The 16,509-nt window shown below is 36.7% G+C and overlaps 1 protein-coding gene across 1 annotated transcript in view; it reads left to right on the forward strand.

Annotated features, from left to right (window-relative positions):
* Positions 1-16,093, forward strand: part of LOC149575431 (LOW PSII ACCUMULATION protein (DUF1995)) — a 32,585-nt gene extending 16,492 nt beyond the window's left edge. The window contains exons 6-9 of the mRNA XM_089815173.1: positions 7,769-7,961; positions 15,051-15,149; positions 15,288-15,405; positions 15,566-16,093. Coding sequence (XP_089671299.1) covers positions 7,769-7,961; positions 15,051-15,149; positions 15,288-15,405; positions 15,566-15,686 — 531 coding nt within the window. The 3' untranslated portion in view covers positions 15,687-16,093. The remainder of the gene's footprint in view (positions 1-7,768; positions 7,962-15,050; positions 15,150-15,287; positions 15,406-15,565) is intronic.
* Positions 16,094-16,509: the final 416 nt, after the last annotated feature.

Raw genomic sequence — 16,509 nt, forward strand, 5'->3', positions numbered from 1 at the left:
TTGGCTCTGCAACAAATAGTACTTCACACCAAAATTTTGCCGACCTTTGATTAATCATTGAATATCATACATATAGGATTTGAGAGATGACCGTTACAATAGGAATATTAATCGGTTCATCTTCTCTAGATGACAAATGGCAAGATGCCAATTTATCATATCAAAACGTTAACAAAGATTTCAAAATTCACAACAAAAAATGAAAAGGGGGTAATCTGAATCACTTGGACTTCTTCCCCTTTTCAATTTTCGTCCTATATGTTTTAGGAGCCACCATGATGGGAATCAATTCTTCATGATTGGGTACTTGTACGTTGGTGAATCTCAAAAGCCACCTTGAATGTTCTAGAGCTAGTTCTTTTATTTCATTCAGCTAACTTGTCACTTCTTTAGTAGCCATGTGCATGCATCCGCCAAGTGTTTGCAGTTTTGTCACTCTGTTTTGACTGCTTGAAGCTATCCCAGACAGATTACTCAAATACTTAGAGAAATTATTCTTCATCACTTCTACATTAATAAAGGATTTCCCTTGCCCACTGGTTTGTGACTCAGTGTGCAATCCTCGCATGAGCTCAAATGCTCTGTCCTGGGTCTTCTTTGCTTTGTCCCCTATTTCTTTGAGTCCCTTCTCAGCTTCTTGAATCATTTCCAGCTTGAATTGCATACTCTGGAGCCATTCATTCAGGGGTTCATTTCCTTTCTTCAGAATCTTTGCTTCAACTGCATCCTTTGCTTTCATCTGAATAACCATCTCCAGGAGAGAAATGCAATCTATACACCTCGCCCTTTCTCCAACCAAGATATTACTGTTAGATGTAATATTATCCTTTTCAGTTTCTAGTCGAAGGATAATATTTTCAATTTGGTCGATTAGGGAAACTCCATCTACATTGAGTTTCTCGATCCATTCCTTTCCAATTTGACCAAAATGCCTATCTTTTTGGAGCTGCGATATGAAAGCTTGTACCTCTTTTGCCGAAGGATTTTCAGTAGCAGGCACACCGGTGATAGTTGCCAATGGAACAACTAATTGCTTGATAAACCTTCTTAACTCTTCTATTTCAGCTTTCATTCTGATCTTTGACAACTTGAGGTTCTCTAGTTGCTCTTCTATCACCTCATTACCCGATTTCCATAGGCCTACTTTTGTATCATGTCTAGCCTCTCCAAGATCAATTGAATGCAGAGTGAAGTCCTCTGGTGTCATATCTTCAATTCTCCCAGACTTGTTTGGTTTTGCTACCTCCATAGTTAAGTGCCCTATTTCTGGATCTTGTCCCAATATTGACAAGGTCTTCTGCTTTTTAGCTTTCACTATGGCAGATCTTGAGCGCACCGCTTGAGATATAACATCCTTTAAGGAAACACTTTCATCTTTTCTTTTCCTCTTCTTCTCCAAAGTATCCTCCAGCAAAGACTCTGTACTAATCACTTTGGAGGCTGTTCCAAGTGATTCAATGCTGAATATTTTCTTCTTTACTGGAGTTGTTGCCACTGTAGTTGCAGAAAAGAGGTTCTTCGAATCTCGAGAAAGAAGTCGAGATGAACCTGGAGCTTTCTCTTCTTCTTGAGTTTTCTTTGCAACTTCATCAGACTTAGTGGATTCACTACTACTACTTTTATCATCTCCAATCTCTACTATTTGAATAGGAGAACCAGCGGGCTTTAGAACAGGAGCACTTACTGATGGAGTAGGGCTATGATGAGGGGATAAGACAGGGGTACCATGAGGAGATGGGGTTGGAGAAGGCTGAGGAGACGGGGGTAGAGTGGCATGTGGAGATGAGACTGGAGCAGGAGCTCCATCTTTCTGCTCTTTCGTTCCTTTTCAGCTTCAGCTTGAGCTCCAATGACTGGTAGTGATCCACCTTGACAGGTTGGGGCTATTGGAACATTCTTCTCCGAGGGTTGATCACCTCCTCCTGCGGATTGGGCTGGTTGTTGAGCAGTTGTGGTAGTAGCACTAGGTGTGGCACTTTGAGATGAAGCAGGAGTAGTTGTAGGTGGAGAGGCTTGAGTAGTTTTTCTCTTGCTCCGGCCTTTCTTAGCTGTCCACTCAACTCACTTCCCAGTCCTTTTGATAATTCTTGCCATCATGGCATTGAATTCTTTTTCTATGTCAACATATGGTTCGGAACAAATGGGAGTATTCCTCAACTTAGTCAAATATGCATTATTGTTCATATTTTGACCATCATCTTCCAGCCCTTCCACATCTAAATTTATACCATATGTCTTTACCTGATCAATTGTAAATCTGGCAAAGGCACGATCTCGACTCTCCAATTCATTCTTACAATCTGCCCAATAATCCTCCATGGTTGTCACATGTTTGATTACGCTTCCAATTTGAAGCACATCTTTGGCATATCCATTTGGATCAAACATGGGCCTTACTACTTCATACTCTTCCAATTTGTATTTGCTCTCGAATGCTTTGAGTATATTCTTTGCGTCCGATTTGGTCTCACAACTGTATGCTCCAACTTTTATAGGGAATTCATAACCTTTCTTCTTTAGGTTGGCGCTCAACACGTTTACTAGGATTGCTTGCCTCACGATCTCCACAAGCACGATCATATCATCTGGATACCTAGGCAACTTCAGTGGAAATCCATCAAATGCTGCAAGACGCAAATAAGAAAATGATGAGAACTGAATGAAATAACTGCCAAATTGGCTGATGGCTGCCATTGCTTTTGGACTGAACCTCCGCTCCGGACACCCTTGGAGCTCTCTGCAAATCCTCATGGTGAATGCATCATTTACCCGGATATATTCTGCATAACTATTCTGTAATTGCAAGCATGGAGAAAACTCGTAACTTTTTACATTATCAGGAAAATTCTCAATTCTAGGGAGTCCTGGCCACAATTGAAGAGAAGCCAACATGTATATCAAGAAAGAGGACATATAAAATGAATTATAAAACTTAGCTGCACTAAGAGCCCTAGAAAGATGCTCATTGACCTCATACGCCTAGTCAATATACTGTGTGTCTGAGCAAATAACTTGCACCAAAAAGAAATATTGCTCTACAAAATTAAAGGCTTCTACCTCACCTTTGAGTCGATACAACATAACCAAAATGTCAACAATTTCTGGTTTGAGGTCTATACCAAAAAGAGTTTTAGGGACTTTACTCTTAGCTCCCCTTGGCCTTTGAAACCAAGACTGCATGATCTCCTTCCTCTAGACCATCTTCTTCAGAGAGAATTCGGACATAGCTCCTCCCATCGTTAAATCAGAGAACTCCTCCCGTTCTGGAATCCGCAAACAATTTACTACTGTTAGGCGATCAATTGAAATCAACACCGTTTGGTCGGGCAATAGAATTTGCTTTGTATCCGGGTTGTAATGATTGATGCATTCCAAAATCAACTCTCGGGCTTGTACCGCTACAGGAAACCCAGCTACTTCCACTAATCTGCTTCCCTGAAGTTTCTCCGTTATGGGATGAACTGGCTCTGCTCTTAATCTCCTTTGAAAATCTTGCATATCGTAGAAACGAAGTGAAGTATCCATGATAGTCGACCATGCCGACTTAATTCCACCCAATCCATTGAAACCCGCGAATCTTGTTGCCATCTTGTTTAATGTATGAGAATAGAAATTCAAACAATCGCAAATGATATAAGAAGCAAACTCCGTAACTTCGAAAATTACTGAAGGCACTATCCAATACAACAGTATAACAGTAAAACGGTAGTTTGGAAATCTGTTACATCCCTCTTTATAGCATAACCCCAGATTTGCCCGTTGAATTTCATAAACTGCGCCACATGAGTGAATTCAAGGGTGAATTCGTTGGATTGGTGAATATAAGGGTTCTAATGGATTTATCCTTGTATCTTCACTGTTTCTGTTGGCTCAACGATAACTTTCATTAATTACTGGTTTACTTTCCGTCTTCACCCATATTTCGGAAAAACAAGAACGGAGTACTTCCTAGGGAAAAATCCGCTTATCTCAATTCTACTTGGAAAAACCCTATCAATTCACCGATTTGCTTCTATTTCCTTGCCCAAAACAATCCACAATCAATTTACCTACTTACCATGCTTGCAAGGATGATTTTTCGTCAAATGCGGAAAATGGCCTTCGAGGGTAGAAAACCCGTAGTGGAGAAGCCGATTTTCGATTTTCCGCTTCTGTCTTTCTTTTATTTCTTTGCCTTAACCCCTTTTATATAAAGCCTTCGGAAAACATAAAAGTAGCTTCGCCGATGAAGAGTGGGACCCACTACGTCATTTTACCCTTTTATAAAAGCCTTTGCGGAAAACTGACTTCTGACTTCGGAACCCGCCATGGAGAAGCTCTTTTCGGATTTTTCGCCGATCACTATTCCGGTCATTTTTTTGACTTTAAAATGATTCTCGCTTTGAAATCATGACATCATTTGAATGATCCTTCCATAACATGATTCACTTTACTTCAGTAAAGCTTACAAATAGCATTTGCCAGTCTTTGCGGAAATTCTCCTTCGGGGTGCGAAAACCCACCGAGGAGAAGCTAGAACTTGATTTTCCGCCAATTCAATTTTCTCTATCTCCAGATCAAATGAGCTGCAAGAAAGTCAAATGATATCGCACAATTCGAGAATCTCCATCGAGTATGGCTCTAAACTACCCTTAAGAGTCATGACAATCAAGAAATACCCACCCAAGCTATATGTGACATGGGAGAAGGGAAAAGATGAAAACCTGATGAAGAAACTCAGCACCTAAAGAGGAAAGACCTATTGACCCGATTTTGACAAACATGACATTAGTTTATTTTCCACTTTGCAAAATTGGTATATGGTGAAAAGTGGGGCAACAGATTGTTACAAAGTTTATATAGACTTCCGTCTCTAAATCCAATAGAAATGGCTTTCTTGATATTAGAGTTCTTTGGCCAAGATATAACTTTGTCCTCTTGAAAAGTGATTCTGAATTCTTGATCAGCAAAACCAGAAATAGAGACCAAATTTCTTTTTATTCCAAGTACACATAAAATATTTTTGAATTGAAGAGTAATTCCTGAATTTAGGTAAATTGAGCAAGAGCCAACACCTTTGATAGGATGAGTGGAGTTATCTCCAATGATGACTTCTTTTGAGTAGTGTTCTGAGAAGTTTTCAAATTTGTCTCTAAAACCGGTTATGTGCCGAGATGCTCCACTGTCTATAATCCAAGTGTTGTTGTTTGAGTTTAATTCACTTGAAAGAGCTAAATAAAATGCATTGTTTTCTTTTTCTTCTTTCTCTACTTCCTCTCCTTTGATTTTTGCTAGGACTGCTTGAATTATCTTCTATTTAGGGCAGAAGTTATGAGAGTGACCAATTTTATCACATTTGAAACATCTAACTTTGGACCAATCACATTTCTTATATGATTTGTCAGTTTCCCGTCTATTATGTTTGAATTTTCTTTTCTTGTTTGACTTTGTATGAAGAGCTTGAATGTCTCCCTCTTGATTTATACTTGGTCCTCTTGAGAGTAATCTTGATTCTTCTTGTGTGCATTCATTTTTTAGTAAGTCAAATTTAGGAAGCTCAGGTCGGGAGCTTAGACCTCGTAAAAATGTTTCCCAAGATAGAGGAAGTCCTCTTAATGCTATCATGCTAAGTTCTTTGTCATCAACTTGATTTTTCATTTTTGTAAGTTGATCTTTTAATTTAGAAATCTTTTGAAAATAGGATGTAAAAGATTCTCCATTTTTCATCTTTATATATAGTATATCTTGTTTTAGGGTTAACAATCTACTAGTATTGTTGATTTCAAATGTGTCTTTGATAGTAGAGAACATCTCAAATGCAGTCTTGAGACTGGATATGGATGGAAGAATATGATCTTTTACAGAATCTATTATAATTTTCATTGCCTTGTTATTGTGTCTTTTCCATGTCGTTTTATCTGGATCATTTTCAGGCATGGATTTGTTTGTTTCTATATACTCCTCTGATTCCATTTCTCTTAATATTATCATGACTCGAATTTTCCATGATGAAAAATTTGATGCTCCCTCAAGTATAACCTCTAGCATTACATGATTCACCATTTTGATTTAAGGATATAATTTAAATTTTATAAATCTGAGACTTTAGATTTTAATTCTAAGTAATAGTGTTTCTTATCAGAATGGCTCTGATACCATGTTAGTTTTAGTGATCTCTGATAGACAAAACTATTACAACAGATATGACCAATAATATCCTTACTTGAATAATCGCTAAAACAAAGATGCAGAATTTGTTCTTTGAATGGTAATCACTAAGTCTTTATCTTTAGTCTACAATGAAGATAGAATATCATTTAATGAACATCGCTGAGAAATATCCTGCAGAGGAAATATGCAGATCACTGGGACTTGTAATGCCGTGTATTGATATTGTCTCCAACGATCTGCATTGAGCATATATATATTTGTAAAGAGTCATGCCTCCGCAGAGTCACGACTCTACATGGCCTTTGCCCACGTAGGGTCATGCCTCTACGGAAGCATAACTAACGATTAGTTAGTTTATATAAACAACATCATATTTTCGGCAGCCTTTATGCAATCAACGCCAGACCATAAGGCCCCGCGATAATAATTACAGCTATCACAATGTCTGCCGATAACAATACAGATTGTTATGATAATAATCCAAATGCATATATATATATATATATATATATATGTATGTATGTATGTATGTATGTATGTATGTATGTATGTATGTAGACATCTAAAGAACAGGATTCACATAAGACATCCCAATTGATCATTACTTCTACTAATGCTATACATCAACAATTTTAACACTATCTTAGTTGTATGAAATCTGTCAAGAATGAGATGTTCCTACTCCAATTGCATTTTGAGGATTTATATTGTACAAAAATTAATAAATAGAGTCTCTCAAAACATAGAGTCAAGAAAATATGGAAAAGAAATTCAAACTTTGAAATGACGCCTCAAATGCTAGTAGACAATAGTTAATAACTCAATACTCTGATAAGAGCATAAATGCAAGCATCCATGATGTTAATTATATATTTCATTTCTTTCTAACCTAAAATACTATGAAAACATTAGTTAGCATATACATGCTGAAGCTTTTATGATATGTTCATATTTCTGTACTTCAATCTGGCTTCATGGAATGCATAAACTTATTATTCAAAGATTTTGTTTTTGTGGTTGTCCTCCATTTGAAGAATCTCGCAAAGAGGAAGAGTTGCCTATTTTTACTCAATCTTCAATTTTCTATTTTTTTATTTGAGCTTCTGATTCTATTTGGACCATCATTGACAAGATGGAACAGTTGTCTATTAGTAAATTTTATATTTATTATTTTTGTTTCATGTGGACAACTTTATAGTAGTCCTCTGTAAACTATTTCTTCTATCTAAATACAACAATAATTATTTCTCAATAGTCAATCGTTCTATGCTATCCACCATATGGTTTATAAATGTTAAAGAATGATAAATGACAATACTATTCCTCTCTTAAACAATATCTGGATGAAAATGCAAGAAATATGGATGTGGAAAATGTGACCAATTATATGCCTTCTTTTTGGGGAAAACCTTGTTCTGGTTGTGTTATATTAAATATTTTTTTATCAAATGCATGTCTTATTCTTTCATAAAGTTCACAATATTCAAGTTGGCTGCATCGTTATTGCCTTTTCAAAGAGTATGCTCCCCAGTTGTTTCATGTTATCACGTTATAGAGTTAAATATAAAATTTGCATAATATTTATTATTTCCTGGAAATTTGTCTTATCTTTGAACAGTTTTTTCCTGAAGCCAAAGAAGTTGAATTTGCCAAGAAAACAATATTTGAGGGAGTTTCATTCAAGTTGGATTACTTGACCAAGCCATCATTATTAGAGGATTTTGGATTTGGCACGAAGGTGAAAATGGCAGATCATGTACAACCAGGAGATGAAATCTTTCTGGTTGCCTATCCATATTTCAATGTCGATGGTATGCACTTTCTCCCCCTCACATACGTACTCATTCACGCACATGCACAAGTGTGTAGACACATGAAAAGAAACTGTAATAATCATTTCTGCAAAGTAAAATTAGATTTGAAAATTATTTCTTGTTTGAACCTTAAATTTGCAAAACAGTGAAATCAGATATACCAAAAAGTTTATTGAAACTATAAAAAAATACTAGAAAGAAGGGGGACTCAATGCCTTCACTCCCAACGACATAACAACACAGAAAACATATATTTTGCTGCTGTAAACATAAAGTAACAGTCATATATCTGCTTCAAATTACAGCCAAAGAACTCTAAAATGTGTAGCTCAAATACTACAGAAATTAACTGCGTATTTTAAATAAGGTTTCCAAACTCCAGAATAATGTTTATAACAAAAATATATATGAAAATAAATTCCTACAATAGCATAAGAACAACAAATTATGCTGTTAACAACAACACAAACTAAAACACATAATCTGGACATGCACACGAACTGTAACTCAAATTTTGCAATCCTCAAAGGAAAACATTGTCAAACTTGCACCAGATTACCTCTACTCTTAAATAAAGGACACTGCACTAAAATAACAACAGTGCCATGTGGTCACACCATACACAAACTTGTGCAACATAAAACAAGGCCAAAAACACTGCAGACTGCTCCACAAACCAAAATACTACAACATTTTGAAACTGCAATATACCAAAACACTACAACATTTTGAAACCACAAGCAACTGCAATATAAATCCTTAAGAAAAATGGAAACCTCTAGGTAAGATTGCTCCTAGAGACTCCAAGAATCACTGCTCTCAAGCCTCAAATCTTTATTGCTTATCAGCTCTGAAGATTGTATGTTTATAGATTACTAGCTTTTGAAGAGAGAGAAAAGACTTTATGAAATTAAGAAAGTGAATGCTGAAAAATGAAGCAAAAAACTTGTTTTATTGCAAAACCCTTCGATTTCCAAGTTGGGCATCTAAATTTTGCAACAAGGGAAGAGATTACCTTGCATGAAGTTGCATGTAACTTTTGGTGCCAAGTGTCCACTGATTTCTTCCACTCCAAATGCACTGTGCCACTTGTTCTGGCTTGTCATGACCAGTAATTGTCAAAGACAGGCCAGAAGAAGACCCCTCGCCAAAATTGGCAAAAATAATTAAATTAAAATACTTATGGTGATGAAATTTGGTTTTATTCATAACCAAATCATCGAAGTTAATCTTATTCTCCAATACGTCACAAAAACTTTGAGAGCGAAGAAATGTTTTTAATGTTTTTGTAATAAATAGGATGAAAAAAAGGGTGCTACGATAAGATTAATGTGCCTATAAATTTGGATGTATCAATTTTAACCATGTGTAATGTCCCCTTTTTAGCTCGCCATGGTTGTTGGTTTGGATTAGCCTATTAGTGATCCTGGTAGGCTAAGTTAGATGTTTAGGGAGTCTCAATTGGTAGGACCAAAGGCCAATTCTCATTCCAAAGGATAAAGTGTTCACGATTGCTATACTTCCTTTTTATAGGAAGTGTCTATTTCAGGAAAGTCAATATCTCTATCTTTAGCAGAGTGCTTGAACATGTGTTCCAGTGATGAGATTTGGCATCCTTGGCTTGAGTAGTTATCGAGGAACAAACTTTTTATAGTTGGTTAGTTTTGTGCAGTTATTAATTTTAGAAGGGCACTTGGATGTCTGACATTTGTAGCATATATATGGATTTACAATTGATTCCTTGGAGGAGATTGATTACTGGCACCTCAAAGAGGAACCTGGCAGACAAAATATCATACGGCAAGTAATACAAACAGAGGTTCCTATGAAGCTGAATGACGTTACAATGCCTCAGCTATAGACTGCAACCCTAAACATGACACCACTCCAGAAGGCGATAGAAGAGCCAGGAAAAGACACACAAGGTGGCAGTGAAACGACTGCGACAAACTCAATGCTGCTTGCACTCACTACAGGAAGACACCTTGCAGTAGTAGAAATGGGTATCCTCAGAACCATCCTCACAGACACAATCGTAGATGGAGGATCAAGAGTGAAAGTACTACCGGAAGATATATGGAAGAAGTTGGGGCAACCTATGTTGTGGCCACCTACATTTCAACTGCTCACTGCCGATTAGCATGGGATCAAGCCTTTAGGGAATCTAATGGAGCAACTTGGAACCATCGGGACACAACGATTCTTACTAGATTTCGTGGTTATACCATTTAAAAGAAAAGGGTACGACGCCATCCTCGGACGGGGCTAGCTAGTATAGGTGAAAGTAAAACATGACGGGAAACGAAATACTTTGTCCATGGAAGGCGGAGGCCGAAGATTTGTAATTGACCTACATACACAAATGGTAGGAGAGGAGGCAACATCGTCGAATTGCGAAGGCAAAGGTGACGACGAAGGGAAGAAATAGATGGAACCTAATGAAGAAGGTATCCTCAGATTGGAAGGAGGGTCCAACGATGATGACTTGGATTTGGTGAACGGCTTATTCCATTGGCAAATGGAGGACTATGAGCTCTTTTCGAGCTGTAACATGTTAGGGGGAAAGGATGGAAATAAAGGAGAGGAGAATGAATTCCTGAAGGAGTATAGAGAAGTGCAGATAGATGAAACACCTGCACATATGTTTAGTGAAGACAAAACCTATTAAATATGAAGAATCTATAGTAAAAATGATGAACTTAGGGGATGAGGTTAACTCGAAAAATATATTTGTGGGAGATGACTGGAATCTAGTTCTAAAAGCTGCAGTGTTTAAAATATTTATGGAATATAGGAATGTTTTTGCGTGGACGTATAAGGACTTGAAAGGGGTACCACCAGAATTATGCGTCCACTGTATACCACTAATAGGAGTAGTACCCGTATGAAAGCGGTTGTACCATAGGAACAAAAATTATGCCGCACAGGTCACTGATGAGGTCAACCGAATGCTTGAAGTAGGCATTATTTTTAGGGTGCAGATGCGTGAGTGGGTATCACTGATTGTGATATGTTTGAAGGACACCACTTAGATAAGGATTTGTGTGGACTTTTGATGCCTAAATGTAGTAACGGTCAAGGATCCGTTCCTGATACCATTCATCGGTAGTATTTTGGAAGAAGTTGTAGGGCTTGAAATCTATTAATTTATGGATGGATTCTTTGGATACAACCAAATATCCATCGCGGAAGAAGATAAGCTCAAAACAACCTTCATAGTAGAAGATGGAGTATATGCCTACTATAGAATGTCATTTGGACCATGCAATGCCCTAACAACACTATAGAGACAACTGGCAATGTTCTTGTCTACATATTATGGTTGTGGGCAGGTTGAGGATGTGGCCACACTTATCACAGTTACAAGTGCAATTGATATAGTTGGGATGAGTGCATCTATTGAGAGCAACAAAGAACCACATGTTGTATCAAGCTCTCTTGTGTTTACATCCTATAAGTGTTGTTGGTGATAAGTTAGATGACAAAGGATATATTCAGAACTATAACAGCCAACGCTTGATCGAGATGGGAGGTTTTATTGTGACTGCATAGGAAGCAATACACATTACTACTTTTTTGATCCTCACATGGAAGAATTGATGATACATTAGAGTGGATTGGTTCTGAGGTTGTACCGTCCTTTGTGGGATGTGTATTTGCCATCTACTATAGATGGTATCAGTGGCTGCAAGTTGGATTGCTTGCAAAGTCAACACATCCATGGGAGCATAGCAAAGATGGAGATAGTGGTTGTGTTATAGACACCTTCAGATGTTTTTTTATCTCCATAGTATGTATGATGTGAGCTCAGTGTGTTTTAGGATTCGAGTGATGACACGGTTAACACTGCAGTTTGGGCTGGTCCTGTTGATTGGCTTCACCGCTTTGGGCACAGTAAAGTTGAGTTCAGCGATGCACAACAAAAGTCTAAGGATATTCTTGGTGGACTTTAGTTCAGGGTTTCGGGGTTCTTCTAGTGCATCAGAATTTCAGACTAAGCTCACTAAGGAGTTTTTAGGAGTTTACATAGTAAGTAGTGTCTACGGTTTTTCCTTTGATCCTCCTATGCATGACCCATTTTAGATGCACAATTTAGTTGCGCATGTGTTGGATAGTAGGTATGATAGCTCACTTTGTGCATTTTTGGAAAGCAAGCTTTGTCAACCTTCCGAGTTTTGCTTGTCTTTGAGATGTTCGCTCTTGCGACATCTACAGTCATATTCAATTTAGTTTGGCACGCTTTGTTGATTGTATTGGTGATGATGTTACAAGAACCAGTTAGTGATCATAGGGACATTATACAATTCTACCCTTGGGATCAGGGTGGATTGGTGTGTTACTTCCTGGATTGCTTGGGGACAAGCGATTTCAAGGAGGGCGGATTGTAATGTCCCCTATGTAGTTCACCATGGTTGGTGATATGGATTAGCCTATTAGTGGCCCTCATTGGGTAAGTCAAATGTTTAGCGGGTCTCAGTTGGTAGAATTGAAGACCATTCCCATTCCAAAGGACAAAAGAGTTCAAAATTCCTCTTTGTTTGGTTTAGTTTGACAAACTTACTATTTATAGTGTTTATTTCAGGAAAACATTTCTGTCTTTAGCAAAGCACTTGAACCTGTTGTGTTGCAGTGGTAAGATTTGGCAACCTTGGCTCGAGTAGTTATTCAGAGACTTACTATTTATAGCAAGTTTGCATAGTTACTATTTTTGGCAGGTCATGGATATCTAACATGTGGAGTATATTATTTGGATTTTTAGTTGATTCCTTCAAGGAGATTTTATAGCCCATCTTCATGGTTATTTTATTATTATTCTTTAAAACAAATCGTTTAATGCACATTAATAACATCAATTGGCCCGGTGCACTTTATTATTTTATAGTTGGCCCTCTATAATAGATTATTTTATACATGTGGAGTATATTATAAAGGGCCAGCTATAAAATAATAAAGTGCATCGGGCCAATTGATGTTATTAATGTGCATTAAATGATTTGTTTTAAAGAGGTCCGGTTAATGATATAGCAAAAGTCAATGCGATGTTTATTAAAAGCAAATGAATTCATAAACTCAAGTCATTAAAGAGACTTGTAGAGGAAGCCTCATGATTGAACTTTAGTGAGGAAATACATAAAGCCTTCTCAAGAAATTGATTCAATATCTTATGCATATTATTTTCTTGTCTTTAATTTTGCATGCATTCTTTGGAATTGGTGTTTTTGGTTCAAGGGTTTGCACCTAGGAGAAACATGGGTTTCTTCTAGGATTTAGCATTTGAGTTGTTGGAACAAACACTGAACAATGCTTAAGAGAGTGGCTTATCGCAGAGCTACATTTATGCGTTGAGGTGAAAGGGAAGTTGAGAGTTGCAGGTTTATTCAGAAGGGTTTGGATTAGTTTTTTCAGAAGAATTGTTTGCAGGGAGTTCAAGAGACAACTAGCAAAATTAATATTGCAGCATATACACTAGCGTATGGGGTTTCATAAGGCAGCCACACCTGCTAGCTGCTTGAGCCTAGAGGGTTGGCATTCAACTTCTAGGATTGACTAAGGAGTTGAGGGGTATATTCATTCCAATTTTCATCGATCATCGATTTCCTTGCATTCTATGGGAGTTGTGTTTATTCTTGGAGCCAAAATTCAGTGTGGTGTTAAACTCCAGGTTTTATAGTGATGCTAGATTCATTTCATCTCATGCCTTCGAATCTTCAATAATTGATGGATTATATGTGCAACATCCCTATATTGAATAAATTGGAGTTCATCAGCTTTGAATTGCAATAGTTAGTTGTTCTCCGTGCATTGTTCTTGTATATTGAAAAAGCACAAAAAAAGCTAAAAACACAAAATTGCAAAAGCATCATCTAGCAGTGCCAGTTGAAAAGGGTTAGACCAACAGGGATCTTACAACTTGTGATATTAGCAGATAGGTGTAAGTTAATTTTGTCCAATTACTGTAAGTGGGAGATACATTCAAAACTTGAGACCACAAGAAAACAAAAAGAAACTCTCGGAATATATCTGGAAAGAAAGGCAGTGTATGTGGCCATAACAAACTTTTTCTGGACTTATTTCATGATCAAGAGTGATAACCTTCCAATAGGCAATGAAAAGTTAGCTGTGTCCCTTGACAAATAGAATAGGCACTTTACATAACATATCCGTTAGAAGTGATTGATGCCAATGCAAACTCTCTTTCACAAAATCAAGATTTTCTATTGGTTTCTTAAGGCAAATGTTAAATAGATGTTGAAATTTCAAGAGCGCAGTAAAACCTGATTGGATATAATTTCTATGAAAAAATCTATATTCAATCTACAGTCATTAATGCCTATAGAAATTTAATGAATATTCCAATGGACTCGAGCAATGGAAATGTATGATTTTTTTCTAATTAATATGCTAGACTCATATCTAAAATTCTTAGCCATTTGTGAGTTTGTAGTTGTGAAATTGTTTCTGAATATTTGTGTCGTATTGTATCACAATTTTCAAAAGAGCACTCAATTAACAAAAGTCCTATTTGAATATTATTCTAAATTAATTGCACTTGGAACTGATGATTACCAAATTGATGTCTGGTTTGTATAGAATTCCATGGGATTTTTGGAAAGTTTGTGTATAATGCTCGAATACATTCAACTTTAGAGATAACTACAGTTAAATTTACATTCTCTGTAATCTCAGTTGGCCACAATCTGCTTCTAATAGATTTTTCAGTGCACTAGACTACCAGAAACCTTTCACTGAATTTTCCAAAATATTTTGTCCTATGATACAATAAATTTTTATTTTCTTCCATAAAAAATGGTGTAAAAATTTTCAAAATTTCTTTATTCTAATGTACTGTGATTTGGGTTGATAGAAAAGAGCAGTGAGATTTGATATATCTAGATCCTAGATTACACAGATACTCCAGTCGATGATTATTATCATAAAACAAGGAAATACATACCAAGGCCAGGATAATTTGTTATCTGTCTTGGATATGTACAAGACACTTAAATTTTATGCACTTTTCCACTTATAGAAATAAATATTTTAGAACTGTTGTACATCGTACTAATAAGAGGCTGTCTTGCCTAGAAATGCTTGTTGTCGAGGAACTTTACAAGGATGCAGTTGTTAACACAGAACGGAAGATGATTATATTCAATGGAGAACTAGACCGTATACGGAGTGGTTGTATCTTTTATTTATACTACTTATACTAGCATTTTTGTAGAGTTTGATTTCATCTTTTAGTTTGGAGGTAATATTAAAAAACAGTATATGTTAATGAGATATCAGTCTAGAGTGATGTTTATCTTTGATTCACTTAAGATTACCCTCCATTCTTCTATCCAAAGCTTGGAGCCCTTGCAAAGAACTTCTTACCCAAGCTTGAGACTGCATACTACATACACAATTTCAAGGGCCAAGGAGGAGGGACACTTTTCAGGTAACATTCATTCATTTCTAAGGAACCTATGGCCTTGCACTTTATTTTATCCATCTCATTATACTCTGTGCATGCCTCTGTAGAAGAGAGGTAAGTGTATGGGGGTATTGGGTCTATTAGACTGCTCACATTTGTGCATAAAATTTCACATTTCATGCAGGTCATACCCAGGACCTTGGAAAGTACTGAGAAGAATCAGCGGCAAGCACATCTGTTTACATCAACAAGAGACAATGCCATCTCTGAAAGATGTTGCTTTAAACATTCTTCCTTCTGCATGAGACTAAAAGCTCAAGAGTTATTTTGCCCCAGTTATTCAATCCCAATGAACATCAAATGCCCTACAAAAGGAATTCATTTGTGTGCTATCTTCTTCCTCCAATTAGGTCATGAGAAAATGCTTAGCATGGTAATCTTCTTTTCACAAATATTGAACTTAGCATGGTGATTATGTTTCTCAGACAATTTTCCTGGACTCCTTTAATAAAATAATCTCTAGAGCCCAAATTTTTGTTTTTCAGAAAATCTAGCTACCAAAGGTTAACATGCTCTCTTGTAAAGATGAATGTGCAACTATGGCATGTACCATTTTGTTGTGCAATTGTTAGAAGTAAAAAATGTAACAAACTTCAAAACATAGCTGAATCACTTATGATAAAAGAGTTTTTGTATTTTCCAAATATTTAAATGAATCCCCTGGAGGTCTTATACGCTTGCCCTATTTTGGGCACTCTAGTTCTTGCACCAGGCGATGCTTTGAAATAAATAAAATAGCTTTCTAAGGTAAAATATGGAAAATATATGTACTTGTTCAAGGAGGTGCAAGAAGTTCATATGTTGACATAGTTCCTTGAAATTTAACATAGTAGTAGCTTGGGTATGTCAAAGATAAGCAATCCACCTAAGCTGACAAAATGCTTCGATCACCCACAAAGAATCATACGCAGACTCTGTCTATCCACCAACTTCCTTTATAATTAACTTGGATGCTATTATAGGATTCAATATTTATGTAAGGGGCTTTCCATCTAGACTTTGTTTTTGAAGGAGACTTGTTTTAGCTAATCTCATGTATATCAATAAAAGAGTATATAAGAAAATTAT

Source organism: Cupressus sempervirens, chromosome 2 (genome assembly GCF_028749045.1).
Source record: "Cupressus sempervirens isolate cs-2001-9-10 chromosome 2, ASM2874904v1, whole genome shotgun sequence".
Classification (NCBI taxonomy): domain Eukaryota; kingdom Viridiplantae; phylum Streptophyta; class Pinopsida; order Cupressales; family Cupressaceae; genus Cupressus; species Cupressus sempervirens.